Genomic DNA, 20,167 nt, shown 5'->3' with positions numbered 1-20,167 from the left:
GGTTACATGGATCTTGTACATTCTGCTAACAATTGTTCTAGATTCCAATATTGTGAGATCCACAATAGAGATAACTCTTAATATCATTTTTTATCAACATGATTCAAACATCAAACCTTGCTATGGGAGTAGCTCTCTTGATATTTGTTCACATTCCACATTTCATTTTATTTTACGTACAATTAACTCGATAGTTCATGTCTTTTTCATTTGTTGAATCTTGCGATTCAAACTATGCTAGAAGGCGACATGAAAGATATTTGAATCTATATATATATATATATATATATTTATATATTTCGGACCTCAATCCACAATATATTGATACGTTGGAATTCCACTTTTCCATCCGTGTCTGACTGTATCCTGCAAGGCTTCTCATGAATTATGAGCACCCTTGTTTTTTTTTTTTTTTAAATCGAAGTGCAACTATTGGATCTTCTCTCTCCCAGTAATTGGGAAACTGATCTATCTGAATTGAATCTCAAAAACAGATTAACATTTACTGCATCTGCTACAAACACTGTGCTTTATTTCTGGGGCAAAAAAATAAAAGAACTATACAGGAGCAACTTGTGGCTGACGTTGCAAAGCCTGTTGGTCATTCTGGTTGCTGTATTGACTACCAGATGCAGTACGAGGTTCCTGTAAAAAAGAACACAAATGATATCATTATAGTAGCTAAAAATCTTCTATTGGGCTTAACTCATGTTTAGTACCCAATAATTTTAATTTTTCAAGTGCTGGGGAACGAATCTACTGAATAGAAATTCGAGCATACCAAACACGAAAAGCATAAAATTTACAGTCTAAATGATACAGAAACGTAGATTTTACATTCTTGAGAAGAAGCCTGTGTATCAAATGCATTCTTAATTGCGGGGTGTATGAGAGAGAGAGAGAGAGGTAGAAACTCACCACTAGTCGTTGTTGCCGCTGCTGCTGCACAAAGTTCACAGTTCTCCGCATGACATAAATAGACAAAGTCACACCCAGAATCCGTGCAAGCAATAACTGCAAAAATTCAAGCAAAATACAAAGCCTTGGCAACTGATCATCAGCAAAATGTGCTAACTAAAATTCAATGTTGAATGAAGCATACCATATAGATTGGCAAGGAATATTCCACACTTCCAATCATTTCAAGTAGCGAGAGAGCATGTTTCAGTATCAGTATAATCAAGATCTGCACATAACGGATATGATCCAAAATTCAGCGTCAGTGGGTGAAGCAAAGGGAGCGGAGAGAAAAAGAGGGTGAGAGAAATTTACAAAGATTGAAATTGAACAAAAGATAGCAGATGCTGAACACTGCTCACAGGTAAAATCGGCAAGATTCTGGTCAGGCGAGACAACACGAACAATTTGAGTAGCATTATGCAATTGCAAGTCTCTTCTTGATGTTTCCCACTTTCTCCTGCTAAAGATGGCATGGAAAGAAAATTAGACAAGTGGAAAGGAAAAAAAGGTTTAAGAAGCAATTGGTCGCAGAAAAAAATGGCAACATACTGCACAAAAGTTACCTGAAATTCATTCGAAGACGCGCTAATCGAAACAGTGGAGGGGGAGCAGTGTAACCGGGTTTAAATTGCTGAAACTCATAATTCAATGTTAGTTTAAACCTAATTTTACTTTGTTTTGAAAAAACTCATACAAGTTATACCACCAATCACCAACACATAAGAGAAGTAATATGATACATCCAAATGACTCCTAAAGGCTGCAGATGTTATTTCTTTTCATAACTCCTGAAGGCTGCAAATAAACAGTATATATTAAAATGGAAACACTTTTAAGTACCTGGAGGCATATCTCACATGTGATGTCTCCTTTCTCATTACACCACCGCTGTATGCATTGTCGATGGGCATACAACAACAACAACAACAAGCCTTTATCCCACTAGGTGGGGTCGGCTACATGGATTGCAAGACGCCATTGTGCTCTATCATTTATTAAGCTTTTAGAAATATTATTAATTAAGAGATCACGTTCAACAACTTCCAAGAGTGTTCTCTTAGGCCTTCCTCTACCTCTCTTAATCGGACTCAAAGTTATATGTTCCACTCTTCTCACTGGTGCCTCCCTTGGTCTTCTTTGTACATGCCCAAACCATCTCAACCGATTTTCTACCATTTTTCCTCAATAGGTGCCACCCTCACTTTTTCACGTATGTGCTCATTTCGAATTTTATCTTTACGTGTATGTCCGCACATCCATCGTAACATTCTCATCTCTGCTACTCCAACTTTATGCTCTTGCTGTCCCGTTAGAGCCCAGCATTCACTACTATATAACATTGCCGGTCTGATAGCAGTACGATAAAACTTTCCTTTAAGTTTATTAGGCACCCTACGGTCACAAATAACTCTTTAGCTTTTCTCCAATTAAACCACCCAGCTTGAATTCTATGTGAAATATCTCCACTGATTTCGCCATCATTTTGAATAATGGCTCCCAAATATCTAAACTTTTCCACTTGAGGTATAATTTGATCTCCCAATTTCACTTCGAAATTATACCTCAAGTGGAAAAGTTATATATATCTTAAGCATTGAAAGTTTTAAACTGTCAACTACAAGAGTGCAAATGAGATAAATATGAGCAAGATATTCAGAAATACTGATGATAAGATAGCATCATTCCAGTTGAAAAGAAAAAATCGAGTTTGGTAAAGCCAAAAGAAAAGAATATGATTACATAAACGACACAATTCCTTCAGAAGCATGCAACTTACAACTATTATCCATACTTAAATTGTATGGTCGTGCAAATGAGTTTAGTAATGCATGTTTAGTGCACTTTCACCAAAACATAGAGACTGGAGGTCTGTATATCTCGCCTCGCCTCATACTGACTTGCATGTATATAACAAAATTCTGCTCATATAACATCTCGCCTTGGTCAATGCTGCTCATATAACAAAATTCTACAATTTCATTAACCTTTATAAACATCTTATAATGTTGATTAAGAAGTCTGTCTGGTCAAACCAAAGGGTTGCCCTAGAGGCATAGCTTCAAACCCTGATCAGGCCACCAGACTGCAAGGAATGTTGCAGAGATTCCCCTGGTCCAGCCACCCTTTGAGCGGACCAAGAAGACAGATTACATAAAGTGCATGTAAGCTAGGCTAGGCATCACTTAAATGTGCAAAAAGCAAAAGCCCAACTAGTCATAGGATGTTAGACTATTAATCATAGGAGATAGTGTAACACACGATGCCAACTATTTCAGAATCTTGAGCAAAATGACCGCTTTAATTGTAACATTCTGTAAATGTATTCAGAAAAAGATAAATTATGACAGCAAAAGCTTCTATTTGATCCAACTCCAGCCAATCTAATCTTCCGCATGTACCAAAGTAACGACATACAGTAAATACAGATGAGTGTAAAGAAAAGTGAGCTACATTATAGTCAACAATATTCTGAATCACTTTCCCAACTACGCTTGACTGTGGAGGACACAATTTGTATTCTAACAGGGTATCTTATTTATCCCTATGCTATCTGCAAGGTGCCCAAAGACTTAGGGTGTTTTTGTGGCTTGTAATGGGAGGGAACCAGCTGATAAACACAGAAAGATGCAGAAGACACATGAGCCACATTGATTTATGTGAAAGATGTGGCCAGGAGAGAGGATATTAACCATGTCTTCCAAATATGTGAAATTTCTATACATGTTTGGAGCCATCTAATTCCAAGAGAGCAGCTAGCAACATTTTTAAATAAATCATTTGAAAAGGGGTTTGCTGAAAACTTGGAATGATTCTAGAGAATCAGGATCGCAAATGGAACACCAGTTTAGGCTTAACATGCTGGAAAAGGTTATAGGATTAAAGGAATAAAACGTTTGCAAATGAGAATAGAAGTTGGTGAATGTCTTTAATGAGATTTTCATCATGATTCATTACACAACGGAAGCTGTGAATAAATTGCAGAACTTATTTGGATCTCATAAAGTCATTACTATGAGGGATATTGATTGGTGCAAGCTAGCTCGTGGGTGGATGAAACCGTGATTGACCATGGTTTAGCAGGTGCTGGTGTGATGAGAGACTCTGATGGGAGTTGGCTAGTGGGCTTTTGCAGGAACATTAGAATTGCACTGTTATTCAGGCTGAGCTTTAGGAGATCATGGATGGCCTTGAATTAGAATGGAGAAGAAGATAATGAGCAAGTTTGTATGGAGGTGGACAGCTTGCTTGCTCTGTAGGCACTTAACAAGTCTGTTCTACATGCTTGTAATATTTCAAGACTGATAAATGGGAATCAAGAAACTATTGGATAAAGATTGGAGAGAGGAATTTAATCATGCACGTCAAGAAGGAAATAGAAGCGTGGACTTCTTGGTGAGCTTCACTCTTATGCTGCCTTTAGGTTTTCACGCTTTAGATCAATCACTCACAGAACCTAAAGTCATTTTGGAGGATGACATTCTCAGGATCTCGAGGAGGAACAGTTTGCATAGCCTAGTCACTCTTTGCTGTGTCCTTTCTTGTCACCAGAAAGACAAAAGTAACATGCAGACAAAATTCATTTGATAAATGAACTTGCCACTCTAAATCCTATCAAGATATTTACTCCCCTACACTAAACCAAAATCCTTTAATTACACAGAAGGGTAAGCATATTGATTTCTTCTATTTCATACCTCATCAAGTATTAAAAGCTTATAGTCCTCATATTTCCTACCACGTGAGTCACAATAAAATGAAAATTTTCTCAACTTTTCAACAAAACAACGATGTGATGGTAAGCAATTCACAACAAAGTCAAGGTATCTATGAGAATCCACATTGTTCTTCCATCAAATTCAAGACCATGATTTCACAGATTCATGCCTCAAAAACTCAGATATTGTTTTTTTTTTTTTGGGGGGGGGGTTCATAAAAGAATGCCTCACCTTCAAACTACCAGAACACAAACAAGGTGTCTCCATTGTGGAGAATTCATCCTCGTCATGGCATATCCTGCACTGTACCAATTTCCCCTGAGATCTCATGTCTCTAATATCCATATTCACTACAGAGACGTCAACCTCTGTATCTTTCACAGCAGAGGATGCCACCTCCATTGACCGTTTTTGGCTTTCCAGAGCAGCTTCTAGTGTGGACTCAGTAATCAACCTATCTACAAGCAAGACGAAGTGATCCCCCATAGTCAAAATTTTCTCTCCCTTAGATCCAACTTAAGCATATGTTCCCAGAAAACTTGTTAAACCTCTTGGATAAGCTGTTCTGTGAAAACACAAACGATAAAAACATAACCATGTCAGCGACATCCGGAAGCATATTCAGAAAAGGACAATCGTCATAACCATGTCAGCGACATCGAGAAGCATATTCAGAAAAGGACAATCGTCTTGTCTGCTCATAAAATGGGACGACCTTTAACTTCAGAAATAGTCTAATTTCCAAAGAAGAATACAATCAAAACAATTATAGCGAAGTTAATAGATTTGAACCGGAATGCCTAAAAATAACAACGAAAACGACAAAACGAATTGATGATGCAAAAGCGATTCATTGGTAAGCTTATCTGAAAAATGATTACGAATTTAGAGTTTAGCCTAGTGTTAACTAAGTAAGGTATCTTCATGTAAAACTAGAGATGTGTGTGTGTGTGTGGTGTGTGTGTGTGTTTTCCGCCAATAATTTCAAACCTTCCCAGAGACATTCCAAAGGCATAGATAGAGACAGAGAGAGAAAGGACCCAAAGGCCTCAAGAGACACTGTTTCTCAGGCTCAGAAGCAAATAGCAAAACAAATTCGAGCATAATCGGGGAAGGGAAAAGGGAATCAAATGGAAAAGAGAAAAGTACCAGGACAAAAAGGAAAAAGGTCGAAGGAGCACAAGGAGTATGACACAGACCTAGATGAAACGAACAACAAAAGAAGAGGCGAGAATTTTACACAAAGAAGCTCGCATTTTCCTTTAGTCAAGTGAGGAAAGCTTGTAACTTTCTCCACAAACTTGTTATGAAGATTGGATCTTTCTTGCTGGATTCCAATTTTGGGAAATCTCTGCACTGGAAAATGGGAATGAAGCAAGAGCTAGAGCGCGAAGCAGTTAACCACCAAGCGCCAAAAAATAAAGCCTTGTCATTTGTCAAGCGTGCTCTATCATAGAAGTTATGAAATAATGGGACTTTTACACACATAATTCATATTATAAAATTAAATAAAAAAATAGTCTATTCAAATAAAAGAGGTAGTTTTTTTTCTTAAATTTAGTTGATATTTATTTATTTTTAATATTTAGTTAATATTTAATTTACAAAATTGCTATTTTAAAATTATAATACTTTACTTTTTGTAATGTAAAAAAGGCTCAAAATGTGAGAAATCAAGCGAACAAGATAGAAAAACACAAGCTATAGTTGTGACAAAAGAAATAGTTCAAAGACAGAAGAAAGTAGAGTAGTGTGAGCGAGCTACAATTACGGATACAAAAGACAAACACGAGGCAAAAGGCATTGACAATACTCGAGGGAAAGGAGCACGCCGGCAGGAAAACGAAGCTACAAATTCATGATTTTTTTTTATTTTATTAGCCTAGGTATTTAATTTTTTGTGATAAGTTAAGAGTCTAAAATATTTTGTGGACTGTGTTTGATATGTTTTGAGAAAATAATTATGTGTTTTTTGTATTATTGATTTGCGATACTACATCATTGATATACGGCTATCTGCATGTTAATGATAAACAAATTTATATTTGATTGTCTGTTTATATTAATCTGCAATAGTATATCAGTGATATACTATATATTAGTTATATCAATAAACTCACCCACTTGTTTATCGTTGATATACAGACAGTCATATATCAATGATTTTGTATCTCGAATCAGTAACACAAAAAATACATAATTATTTATCCAAAACGAATCAAATACAATCCATAAAAAAATTGATGTTATTGAGAGATATGAAGATAGTAAAAATTCAATATAGATCCTAGCCTAGTCTTCTGCTTCTAGAAATGAAAAGCCAAGCCAACTTCAACCAGATAATAAAAAATGATTTTTGGCAATGTGGAATTCTACCTCTAAGTTGTTATTGTTATCTAAAAAAAATCTTACATTTTATTTTAAATTGTTAGGTGCATATAATAAGGAATTCTAAATCGTGGACTAGTTATGTGGGATATTTTTTTTCTCTATTTTGGATATATAGCACCAAAAATTTTATATTTGTTGAGGGGAGTTTTTGTTGGGTAAAGAAAGAATATCACATTCTAATTAAATTTGTGAAGGGCCATGCTCCAAATTTTTATAAATTCTATCCATAATTCTTGGGGTATATATGTTTTAGGACCACTGTGCCAATTTTCTCAAAAATTTATTATCATAAATACTTTCTCTGTTAAAAAATGTAAAACATTTGTAAGGAATTAGATGTTTTAAATGTAAGACATTTTTAATCTTTTGAGGTGTAATCATTGCCTTTTTTTAAAAAAAAAATGCCTCTATTAATGATGACTTTATATTTATTGTAGGATATTTAATAGGAGTAAATATAAAAAGATATGGTTAGTTGGAAAGTAGGTAACTATTTTATTGGGATGAGTTTCAATTAAAAATGCCTTACATTTTTTAATGGAGAGAATATAATATAACTAAATTTATTCCACGTGATGCACATGAATGTTTTAATATTTAAAATGTAAAAATAAAATATAAATTTAAAAATTTAAAAATAATTTAGTTTAGTCTATATAAAATATGTAATTTATTTCAATTAATATAAAACAAAATATTTTATTATATTTGAAATTTTATTTTGCATATACATATTAAAAATATAAATTTTATTTTATTTAATTTTAAACTTCATTGGGGTGAATTTGTTAGTCTCCAATACTTGTGCTCTTTTTTTTAAAAAAAATCTCATTTTTTTGATAATAAAAGGAGATTTACAAGAAAAAGAAAAAACATCAAGCTAAATTTTACTCTTTCCGTTAAAAAATATAAATTATTTTTAACCGAATTTCATCCTAATAAAGTAGTTACTTACTTTTCAAGTAACTTTATCTTTTTATATTTACCTCTTTTAAACATCCTACAATAAATATAAGTTATTATTAATAGGGGCACTTAAAAAAAAGACAATGATTACACTTTAAAAAATTAAAAATGTCTGACATTTTTGAACATACAATTCCTTAAAAAATGTTTTATATTTTTGAATTGAGGGAGTAACTTTTAACAAAAAAAAAAGGGAAATTAGATAGTTCAACAGAAACGTTCACTGCGTTCAACTTCAAGAGAGAGAAAATACTTTCGGTAACTAAATTACATGGAGAATTCCGTAGCTCTCGTCTTCCATTGTAAGTGAGGATGAGAGATCCTAAGTCAGAACAATCCCCCAGATGTTCCACCGTGAAATTCTTGATCTAGCACAATACACCTCGGATACAAGCAACCACAAATGATTCCCACAGCGAAGTTGGAGATCTTCCAAAACAGGAAAAGTGAAGATCCTCATGATCGAGATTGATATTGACATCACATAAAATATTCCTGTTTCTTAATTGTTTCTAACTTCCTGTTTTCAAAATCTCAGATATGAGTAATTAGATTTCGAATATTGCTCAACATTTTTTGAATCAGAAGTCTTATAATGTATCGAGAAGCATTACCAAAGGATGTCCATTTACAGACTTCCTTAAGAAATTTGAAATTGCTTTATGGAATTTCAACATAATTTGCGTGGGAGAAAACTTGCGGTCTACATGCAAGCTGGCCTCATTCCTTTTTTTGCCAAATGAGATGACACAAAGTACATATATTTTCTAGTATGTGAAGTTGATTATCAAGATAGAGATTCCTAGAGGTTAGCTGAAGCCAATCAAGAAAGTCTTGATTTCCGTTGATTGTGGATTCGATAGGAAGGGAGTCAAACCAAGTGGCTTTTATAAGAGGACTGTCACAAAAAGGGTCTTGCATAGTCTCTGCACAGTCACGTCCTAAAACATATGAAATAGAGTTATTGAGACAATGTGACCTCAAAACATCCCTAGTAGGTGGAGCTTTATGCACCAGCTTCCATATGAATAAAAAGTGTTTTCTAAGGAAGTTGAAGACTCCAAAGTGGAGTCCAAAAACTAGAGTTATAGCAGGAATACTAACTGTGGTATCATTATTGATAATGTTAAATCCCTTCTTTACAGTATAGGTACATTCTCCCCATATTAACTTACCAACAGGATTAGTATAGGAAATAGGTACCTTTCCCCCTGTTGAGAACAACTCTAGCAAGGACATCATCATAGACCCCCTTCACAAGAGGTCAAGAGGAGCATTACATGTGACAACAGTTCAAGGATTGGATTTTCATTGACCAGATCTGCTACCTTAGATATGTTTAGATCCCGCACCAAATTCATGTTGGAAGAAGCCTTCCAATTTTTGAGTATGTTTGGATAACATGCCAACTAAAGTTGGGATGATCCAAACCTAAGTTGAGACATTAAAAAAGAAAAGTGAATGGGCATTGGAAGAGATTGGGCATTTTGAACAAAGCTATTGGGTAGAGCTTTTCAACTAGCATTCAGGAATGGGGTGGACGTTGGAAGCATTTATTGAGTTTTACCAGTTTTTTCTCTCTTCGTTATCTTTCGGAGTGCCCAACTTTACCCTCTTCACCCACTTCTCACTTCATTCATTTGATCAAAGGAGCTCTAGAACAAGTTACTAGATTTTTTACTCTACTTTCATATTATCCTGAGAAATTCATTTAATAATTTAATATTTGGCCAGTGAATAGTTTATCAGGAAAAGAATGAGATTACTAATTTAATTAATTGTGAACAAACCTCATGAATTTATAGTAGGATGACGGCAAAAAAAGAAGAAGAAAGAATTAATAGTGGAAGTATTCCTGCCGTTTCTAAATATAAGATAAAATAATCATTCACCCAATTTAAAAAAAGTTGACTGGCTAAGTATAATCATTATATAAGGAATTTAAAAATTTAGACTAAATTATCTCTATAACTAATTAAATAAATTTGTATAGTAAAAACACAAGAAAATTTATGTATGTTTTTATCATTATAAATTTCAACTGACTTTTGAATTAAATTATTCAAATAAATTTTATTTTGTCCAATTGATTTTTGTAAAAAAAAATCTAAACATAAATTACATTACAGTTATAGACTTTCCTCCTAATCTCACAGTTTGTTAATTTTAGTTAAATTCTAACCTCAATTATAAATTTTTTAATCTAAACACACACTTTGTCAAAGATGGATATGGACTCACGATTTTTAACTTTCCAAGATAGGTGAGCTCTTATTAGGTTCCCAGATTTGTAAATTCCTTTCCAAAACCATGAGGCATTGGAGGGCAATTAAAGATCGCAGGAGCTAGAACGGTTAATATGCTTAATTTGGTTTTAAAGTATTCCCCAAAAGTATATGTTCTTCTGCATTCATGATCCTTCAAACTTGTTTAGCTAAAAGAGACACATTTATTTTCATTGTATTTTGTTAGCCCTAAGCCACCATCTCTGAGAGGAGAAAAATAGGATGTCTTCCCTGGTCATCAGTTGTTGCACATAATTTCTTAGGTAATCTAACACATGAAAGGGTGTCAATGTTTGTGGCTGAAAGAGGAGTAATTTGGGTCTTCCATAAAGCAATTCTATAATTTGAAAAAAAAAGACAAAAAGTGAATTTTAAGTAGTTTGAAGATTTTATAAAAAGATATTTATTTTGTAGAGATTTTATAAAAAGTAAATATTATTTTATGTTTGGTTATAATTATAAAAAAAGTGATTATTAGTTGGTTATTCTTAAATTTTATGATATTTTTTCTTGATTTTTGTTTTATAAAAATAATTTATTATTATATTATTTTAAAATTTTATGATATCTATCAGAAATCTATTTTTTTGAATTTTGATTATTTTCAAAAGTTTAAACAATCATTATAAAAACTCACAAAATAGATTTTTTTAAGAAAAACAATAAGTGATTTTTTCATGAAATAAGTCAAAACAAATGGGCCCATAAATATCTTTTTATAAAATCTCTAAACTACCTAAAAATTATTTATTTTTTAATCTTAAATAAACAGGCTTTAAGTATATAAGGTTTATACTTAAATCTTACTTTCCCTTTAAGAAAAGATTAAGCATAATAATTATATTTGAAATTAAAAAATTGACAAAATCAAGTATCAAGCAATTATCAACTTCAATCAATCAATCAACTATCATATACAAATCTTGTAAACATAATCTAATTGGCCAGAAAAGCTTCACAGTTAATGAACTTTAGTCTTGTATTAATATTTATCCCTTATTGGTTGATTTATTTAGTCTCATATGATCTTCCTTTATATTATTTTGGAAATTTTTAAATCAACAATTTTTGGCCATACTTTAAGGGACCATTAAATTAAATTTTAAATTTTTTCAGAGCAATGAGCCACCTATCATAAGAACTTTATTTAAAATAGTATTATCCAATTGGCTAGCTAGTAAAATATTCTTTCAATTCTTCTATTCTTGAGTCCCCAGTACAAATAGGGAGAGAGAGTTTTTTTTTGTTACCTGTGCATCTTTGAGTCTCTCAATACTCTCTACCTTCGAAAAATATTGAGCCTCTCCCAATCATTCATACGGCTGTTCAAATTCAATGCAAAGAGAGAAAAGGGGTTAGAGACATAGAAATATATTTATTCTTCTTCCTCATACTGTATAACCCTATCAACCAACAAAGTGAGCGAGCCCTCTAGGGTGTTAGAAGATTTGTGTTTGGTAGGCAACAGTGGCAAAGGTAGCAATGGGATTTTGGGGATTCCAAAGGCGTTGAGGAAGATGCTGCAGAGCTTGAAGGAGATTATCCATAATTTCCTTGAGCAAGAGATTTATGTGATGCTTAAAGAGTGCAACATGGACCCAATAAAGCCATTAGTTGCCTCCTTTCCTAAGGTTCTCTCATCAACAATTTATTGATGGGAATCAAGGGATGAACAAGAATCCAACATTTAGCACATTTTATCTGTTGCAAGGCATTAAAGGACCAATGATTATAGATTCAGAGTCAACAGGATGAAAAAAGTAGTAAATTTATTAATTAGGAATTTTATAAATGATCAAGGAGTCCTAAAAACAGTTGGAGTACTAAAAGACCTAAAAGAGACATTTAGCATATTGGGCTTAATTTAAGATACTCAAGCCTATGAGTTCAATTAGTGTAGTGAATCCTTTCTTAAATTTACAAAATTAGTTTATCTTATATTAAATTCAAATTTAAATGTTGAAAAATTAGTTTATCTTGTTTTAAATTTAAATAAGGAAAAAAATGTATCAGTTAATGATATAATATATCCACTTAGAATCCTACACTAAATAGGATTACATCATTTAGGTTTTTTAGAAGTTTATTTAAACATTTAAGCCATTTGTATTTGGCAGACTTAATTGAATTAATGAATTTTGATTAATGTAATTTTGAATTTCATTCAAACTTCTGAGGCTATTTCAATTAGTGTTGTTCTCCGTAAAATAACATGTGAAATTTTAGATTATCACGGACTATCCTTTGGTTGCCCCACATCATTTGGTACTAGAGTCTTGTTTTTTAGATTGTGTTATTGATAATTTATTGAAATTAATGTCAATTCAACACATTTTCCTACACTTTATGTGATGAATTAGATCAATTATAAATATTTTGGGTTTAAATATAGGAAAATGAGATATATTCCAAAGTTACATAGAAAAGAGAATTTATTGAGAATTTTGCAAAGATTCTCACCATGATTTTAAATTTTAAAAGATCTCATAGTTATATCTTCTGTTTCAGGTAGTTTATTTTGGGTATTTTCAAAGATAGATAGCCAAATGATGATTAAAGATGCATATGAAAAATAACAATAGAAAGATTAGAGCCAAAATCAAAGATTAGAAGCTTTGTGTCATGTGCCGTGACACATGCACAATGCGCCACAGCATGTGGCACAAAGACAGGGAGTTCTAGAGATGCAAGAGTGCCGCGGTGCATTAACAACACATCACGACGCACGACCTAAATTTTGCTATGCGTTTTAAGCTACAGAATGGAAAATTAGGATAGATAAGCCATAAACACTCCTCCAGACACTAGACCATGATTTTTAGAGATTCTTTGAGGCTTGCTCTGCTAAGGTTGGGGTTCTCGAAGGAGATTTGACCAAGGATTGAAGATTTGAAGAAATTCAAGTGGAATTTCTTTGGTTTTTCTTATTCTCTTCCCTTTTCTCTCTTTGTTTCTGATATGAATGCTGTATATGTTGACATTTGTGGCTCTTTTCTAAATATGGGTAGCTAGTTCTCTTGTTCTAGAATTATTTCAAACTTTTGTATGAATTAAGACTTGAATATTCCTTTCTTTTGATAGTTAATGATATATATGTATTTATTTTATCCTATGCTTAATGCTTTTAAGTGCTTGATCACCATTTTGATTGTTTTGTTCACTTGAGAGAGCCAATTTAGGGGTAGAACTTGAATAAATTAATATTAGACTTAAAATTTACAAAGATAAATGAATGATTTTGTTGGTAAAATAGAGATATTTTATTAAATTTTTAGTCATATTAAGATTGATGATTAAAATTTATTTTTACTAACCATTTTCAAGAGATTGTAAAATTTTAGTATTTTTAAATATACTTAATTTTGACTTGAGAAAGCTTTTTCAAGTGAATTGAAATCTTAAACTAATACTTATTTTTATTAAAAAAAGCCTATTTGGGAGGAATTAATTTAAGTTTTATGAAATACAAAAGAGGAGAGATAATCCTAGATTCCATCTCTGAAAATCAAAATTTTAACAAGTTTTAATTGCTTTAAAATAATTTTAATTTAATTTTTATTACTTTCACACAAATATACTTTTAATTTTGCTCAACCTATTTTAAAGGTTAATAGTAAATTTTAACCCTCTTTTGTCTAAATCCTCATGGGAATAATAACTTTGAAATATTCTACACTTATAACAACCCGTACGCTTGCGGTGATGCTTGATGGCGAACAATTATTCCATTGTGTTCTTTCATTGTGTTCCTTATTGTTTATCATTTGGTATCAGAGCCTTTGCAATGATCTAATTTAAGCATTAGTTGTATGCGTTTAATCAACAATCCCTTCTCCATTTCAATCTCAAGCAACCTAATAACATTTCATTTATCCATTTTTACAACTAATTTTATAGGCTTGTTTTGTCATTGAAACTAAAATATAAAAATAATGAACTCCCAAACATTGTTATGGTATATAAAAATGATGAATTTTCGAACATTGTTATGGTTGTTCATTCCACTACTCTATTAGAGCCACCTAGTGATAAGATGAAGTCACTTTACCTGATGCCAAGAGGACATGATTATCTCTTGTATGTTTCTTGCATTTCTACACTTCACTCTCTTGATTTTTGTTTCTTTACCAATTTATCGATTCTTATGAGAAACTATGAATAATCTGTAAGTTGAAATACCGAAATATGAAGCATCCACATGACAGTCATTCATGGTTTACAGCTTTACATTAATCTCAAATCCATGTAATTAACTCATTCTTATCTAGAAACAAGAGGAAGTAGTTATGCATCTGTTTTCCACTATATGAAGGCTACTGTTTCTATTGAGTTAGAAGTGAGTTGACAACTCTTCCTTGACAGAACAATTTATTTCATAAGATTTTATAAGAGTTGGCATTGATAGTGCATCAATATATTTGTTAGAAGCCTCAATATTACTCTCACTATTTTATTTTATAAAATTACGAATACTAATGAATTTAATTAAATATAATTTGAAATCTTAATTTTTTTAAAAAATATAAATTTTCCAAAATATCACTCATTTAATAAGGGAGTAATATGGCATGAAAAACATTTGAAAAGTAAAATGATGAGAAATAACTATGTATTAAGTTTCATTAATGAATCATTATTTTTAAATATTTTATATATATTACAAAAAATTAAGTCAAACAAATATCTTGCGTGCAACGCAAAATCACACGTGCAAATAAAGGGGTCAGTATAGACTCTTTATTTTATGATGATCAATAAATATATTATGTTTTAATAATTAAAAATTATTTTTATTTTCTTTGCAAGAATTATTATACTCCATTGAGCATCTTTCACATTCTACTATACTCACTTTTAAATTATAATAGATATAATTTTAAAATTTTAATTTTATGTAATTTTATTCAAATTTTCTAAAAAAAGGAGTAAACAAGAAAACATCATTACTTAAATTGAATTTTTGTAAATTTTTTTATCTATATTATTTCTTATAATTTTTTTATATCAAACCCGTGCAAGGCAGATGATCCAATCTAGTTATCCTAATAATTAATGATACAAGTTTGTTTGTAAAAAGTAAACTTTAATTGTATGAGGCCATGAGGGGCATATTTTAAAAATGTAATAAACGTTTCTTGAATTTTTTAATTTTACTTGTAGAAATAACACTCCTTCTATATCAAATTATAAAACACTTTTAGATAAAATTTTACACACCAATGAACCTCATTAAATATACTTAACAATCATATCTTTCTAAAATAAAAATATAAACTTTTCAAAATATCTACGATTTAATATATTGAAAAGAGAAGGGATGAAAATTAATTATAGAGAGAGAAATGATAATATTGAAATTGATACATTTAATAAAACCTTAATCTACATAAAATGTCTTATATTTTGGGACGGAGAAATTCTTTCAAAAATGCTCTATAACTTGGGACGGAAGGAGTAATAAAGTATATGGCATGTGTAATAGAAAAAAAGAAGAGAGTAGGATTTTAGACTTTAGTGGGGGACTTAAAAGTTAAGCAAAATTTAACCAAAAAATAAATAAAATAAAAAGAAGTTTTTTTATCTTATTCATAAGTCACGTCATTAAATTTTCATTACAAATTTCTTATTTTACCCTCTATTAAATATTGAAGAGAGAAAATATATTATTGAAATATGTATATTTAATAAGGGCAAAGTTGATAACTTCTTAAAATTTAAGACAAAATTAATGAATTTTAAAGTTTTTCTTGATACTACTGAAACATGTTGAAATTGATTTATAAATAGGATAAGAATAGTATATATGAAAGAAAGAGAATCAAAGAATGGATAAAATCATAAAAGTGCATCAGAAAAACCGGCATTCAATTTTATTTTAGGGGAAAATTGGGGCAAACAATATCTTTGAAGTCTCATTAGAGGGTGCAGGGCTAATTAAGTAAATTAATAACCCCCAAAAACCAAAAGCTTTGTTTAAATTAGAACAATCATGAACACGAAGACCAATGGAATTGAGAGAAACGAAGAACACTGATTAACTCAATTCCAACATTAATTATGTCATTATGTGCACTAATTACGTGGTAAAAGGTTTTGATGAGACTCAATTGATTGGTGATCTCTGGCTCACTGAATATATATATATATATATGCGCCAATAAGCAGACTCATGAAAGTTTGTGAGTGAAGAGTGAAGTTTTGTTCACTGGAGCAAGATGGCTTGGTTTCGATTGGTGCTTACGATTGCGACGGTGGTGAGTCTTTTGAGTACGTTATGATAGGCCGGAGAGAGAGCTCGCGACAAGGAACGACAATAACAAAGATGTCTGCTCACGAGCATGTGCTGCTTTTGCTACTCACGTCTGTCAAATGCTTTGTGAGTTCAAGGTGCGATACATGAAATATGAATAAAGCAGGAAGTTCAAGTCTTTTCGGCATTTACGTTGTTATCAGTTTTATCGCCATGAATAATAATTCAGACTTCTTGGATTTTTGAATTCCCTAACTCTACTTAATTCTTCGAGTTCTGAATCCGATGGTCTTCTCTTGTTTCTAACTTTGACGTGGAAATGTTTTTGTTTTTTTTTGTTAATGTTCTTTAGCCATGCGTTAAGGAGAATATTATGTCATCGTATTAGAAATTTACGACAATATAGTATTCGCATGCTGAAGAATTCTTCAGATTAATGATTAAAAACGTATTATATTAGGCTATTTCAGTTTGCAGTTCCCAGGTGCCTCCACTGAGAATTTATATGCCGTGTCCAAACTTGTGAAGTGATTGTCCAAAAAGTTAAAATGAATTATATATTGGTTTTTTGATTCAATTCATTTAGTGAGTGAATGCATGTCATATCGTGACAAGTGACAGCATATGGCTTACTTTTAAGTACGAAGATATATGTATCAACTTGCAAGTTAGCTCATTAATGTAAAATCTCGATGTCATTAGAGTTTTTTTTTCCCCGAAAAACCAGATTCAATTTTTACTTTAATGAGGGAATTGATGTAAAATCAAGTCCATTTTTATTTTAACAGCAATTAATTCTCTTATTAACAACTTTAAAAAATTAATTTTGATAGTGGAGAGGAATAAATATTGTAACTTGGTAAATAAGGGATTTAGATTTAATAACTGTATTTAGTATGGGTATGGTATTGAGTGTTTATACCATCTAAACTGTTAAAATTCAAATCAACAATTCAGATAAACTAACTTATTCGTTTATTCGTGAATCTCAAGTAGAATATAAATTTATAATCATTGATATGAATTTGAACGGTGTAAGTAGTACAGGTTTTCAATACATATATTAAGTAAAGTCATTGAATCTAAATCCATAAATAAGTCCTCATTTAAGAAAAAACAAGTAACATTTTCTATTTCACAACAATCAATTCATTTATTAACAACTATAAAAAAATTAACTTTGTGGTATATAGGAATAAGCATTATTATTTGGTAAACAAATATCTATTAAAAAAATAAATCTCATTTTTATTTTAATAGCAATCAATTTTTTCACTGACAACTCTAAAATATTAATTTGATAGAGAGGAATTATTATACTCTAATGAACAAATCTCATTTCAATTTTAACAACAATCAATTTCCCTATCACAATAAATATATATTAAGTATAGTGTTATCTTTTTACAATAAATTTTAATTTTAATTATATTTAGGTATTTTGGTCTTGTAGAATAATATCATGTTCATTTGGTCTTGTAGAGCAATTAATTGTGTCTAGTAGTCTTTCATTGTGATTTTGGAGAAATCCCAATTCTGAATAGAGCTCATTTTGATGCCTTCAATAATTTTGATGATGGAGTGGGTTTTTCTTATATATTATTGAAAACGTGTGCGGCAAAGAAAATAATCAAAACTAACAATTATAATGAGCGGATAATTTGTATCAGTTGCCCGTTCAGGAAGAATCGTAGCAATTCCCCAATCCTAACGAAGTAGTTCCTCCGGAATCGAATGAACAACAACGATTACTGAAGATTGAGCTTTACTTGGATTTACCCTTAAATCTGCTTGTCAAAAGCAAATATTCTATCGAACTAAGAAACGAAGATGCAGAAATTATCTAATAAAGCATAAACTGCATTCAATACGAATTCCAAAAGTTTATGATAAACTTTGTGAGAATCTGCTGGCTGCCAAGAAATACATCCTCCGGATGAATGACCGACAAAGATATAACTATTTATAAAGTACCCTTCGTTCTGAGCTTCGGCGTTGCTTGATGAGCGGCTCTGAGAGTATTGAAGGTGACGATGTTGTATGGAGAAGGAAGACGGTGATGACTCTGACAATGCCGCTCGATCATTCCTTTAAAGATAAATTATTGGGTTTTGATACATGCATGGGGATTGGCGGATTAAAGACCCTAGCTAGGTTAGAGTTCATGGTATCCCCAGCACCTCCATTATCTTCTCCCCGAGTTCATCTGCGCGACGATTTCAGGCGATGATTGTTTGATTTCTGGCGTTGTGGTCAGCACATCCATGTTCCATTTCTAGCCAGCACCTCTATGTTCGATATCTGGCCAGCACCTCCATTATCACCTCCATGATTGTTCAAGTTCCATCTCCAGATTTGCACAATGATTGCTGGCTCGTTTTGTTCGCTTTGATTCATCTGCAACCATGGATGAACTTTGTTTTGTTTCTCTTTAATTCATTTTGTTCTGTTTTCGATATGAATCTCCAGATTTGTTGGTTTTGATTATTGATTTTTGTTCTTTCAATTTCTGGTTTGATACAAGGTTTTTTGTTCTTCGAAGGTATGGTTCTGATGAGCAATGGCTGAAGATATTTTTTTTTATTTGGAGGGCATTTTGGTATTTTCATATTATAAATATATATCTATATATATATATTAATTAAAAATTATATCCCACTTCTGTATACATACCAACCATATTTTAAAAACTCATTTCTACCTCATTTCCACTTCCTCTTCCATCAAACACTTTCATTCTACCAAATGGGCGATGATGCTATCTCTATGCTCTACTATAAGTTATATCCCATTACTTCACTAGACCAAAAAAATAGACTTTTAATTTTATTTCTATTTAAATAATTTTTTTTAAATTTACATTTCATGATCTTTTATAATTAATAAGTTCAAATGAGTAACATTTTAAAGAATGTAATTAATACTCCTATCAAATATTTTATATTAAGGACTAAATAATCATTTTAAAAAGCAGGGAACATATGAAATAATTTTTTATTAGCTGTGACTCAAAAGTCAAGCAAAATTTTAGCACAAAATAAAAAAAAAAAGGAATTAGCCACATTTCGAGGTACAACAAGGAATTAGCCACATTTCGAGGTACAACAATGTTGAGTACAAGAGAGTGAAACAATGGATAAAAATGCATCAGAAAAATTAGCGGCATTTTTTTTTATTTTTTTATTTTTTGGGAAACATTGGGGCCACCGCATAAATCTATACAAAGTCTCATTTAATTAACGCAGGCTAATTAAGTAAACTAACCCCCACAAGCAAAAAGCCTTCTTGAAAATAGAACTATCATTAACACATATTATCCAGGGATATAAGATCAAAGAGGAACACGAAACACGAAAACCAATAGAATACATTGAGTGAAACGAAATACTTGCTCATCAACTCAATTCGAAGGTTAATTAATGCATGAAATACATTGATTACCATAGGCACGTAATAATGCATGAGCTACGTGCTTTGAACAGATCATATAAACTCGAAAAGGACAACATGAAAGTCAAACACGAAAACCAATCGATCAATTCGAGGAACAACGAAGATGCTGACTTAGCTTTAATTATTTACAAATACCTAAAATTTCG

The 20,167-nt window shown here is 31.7% G+C and overlaps 1 protein-coding gene across 7 annotated transcripts; it reads right to left on the bottom strand.

Annotated features, from left to right (window-relative positions):
• Positions 1-439: 439 nt before the first annotated feature.
• On the bottom strand, positions 440-6,099 carry LOC129297393 (uncharacterized). 7 transcript variants are annotated; one of them, XM_054935730.1, is made up of 7 exons: positions 5,826-6,099; positions 4,908-5,241; positions 1,524-1,591; positions 1,273-1,420; positions 1,103-1,186; positions 919-1,014; positions 440-645 (listed from the first exon to the last, which is right to left on the bottom strand). In XM_054935730.1, exons 2-7 carry the CDS (start codon positions 5,160-5,162, stop codon positions 559-561), a joined length of 738 nt encoding a protein of 245 aa, XP_054791705.1. In that variant the 5' UTR covers positions 5,163-5,241; positions 5,826-6,099; the 3' UTR covers positions 440-558. The 7 variants fall into 7 exon arrangements, with proteins under 7 accessions (XP_054791705.1, XP_054791704.1, XP_054791710.1 ...); XM_054935729.1 differs by having other exon boundaries at positions 5,876-6,099; XM_054935735.1 differs by having other exon boundaries at positions 1,273-1,417; positions 5,876-6,099.
• Positions 6,100-20,167: the final 14,068 nt, after the last annotated feature.

Source organism: Prosopis cineraria, unplaced genomic scaffold, assembly GCF_029017545.1.
Source record: "Prosopis cineraria cultivar Desert tree isolate PC_DT_omini unplaced genomic scaffold, ASM2901754v1 PC511, whole genome shotgun sequence".
NCBI classification, from domain to species: Eukaryota; Viridiplantae; Streptophyta; class Magnoliopsida; order Fabales; family Fabaceae; genus Prosopis; species Prosopis cineraria.
The sequence above is the reverse complement of the archived record's forward strand: the minus strand, read 5'-3'. Positions and strand labels throughout refer to the sequence as shown.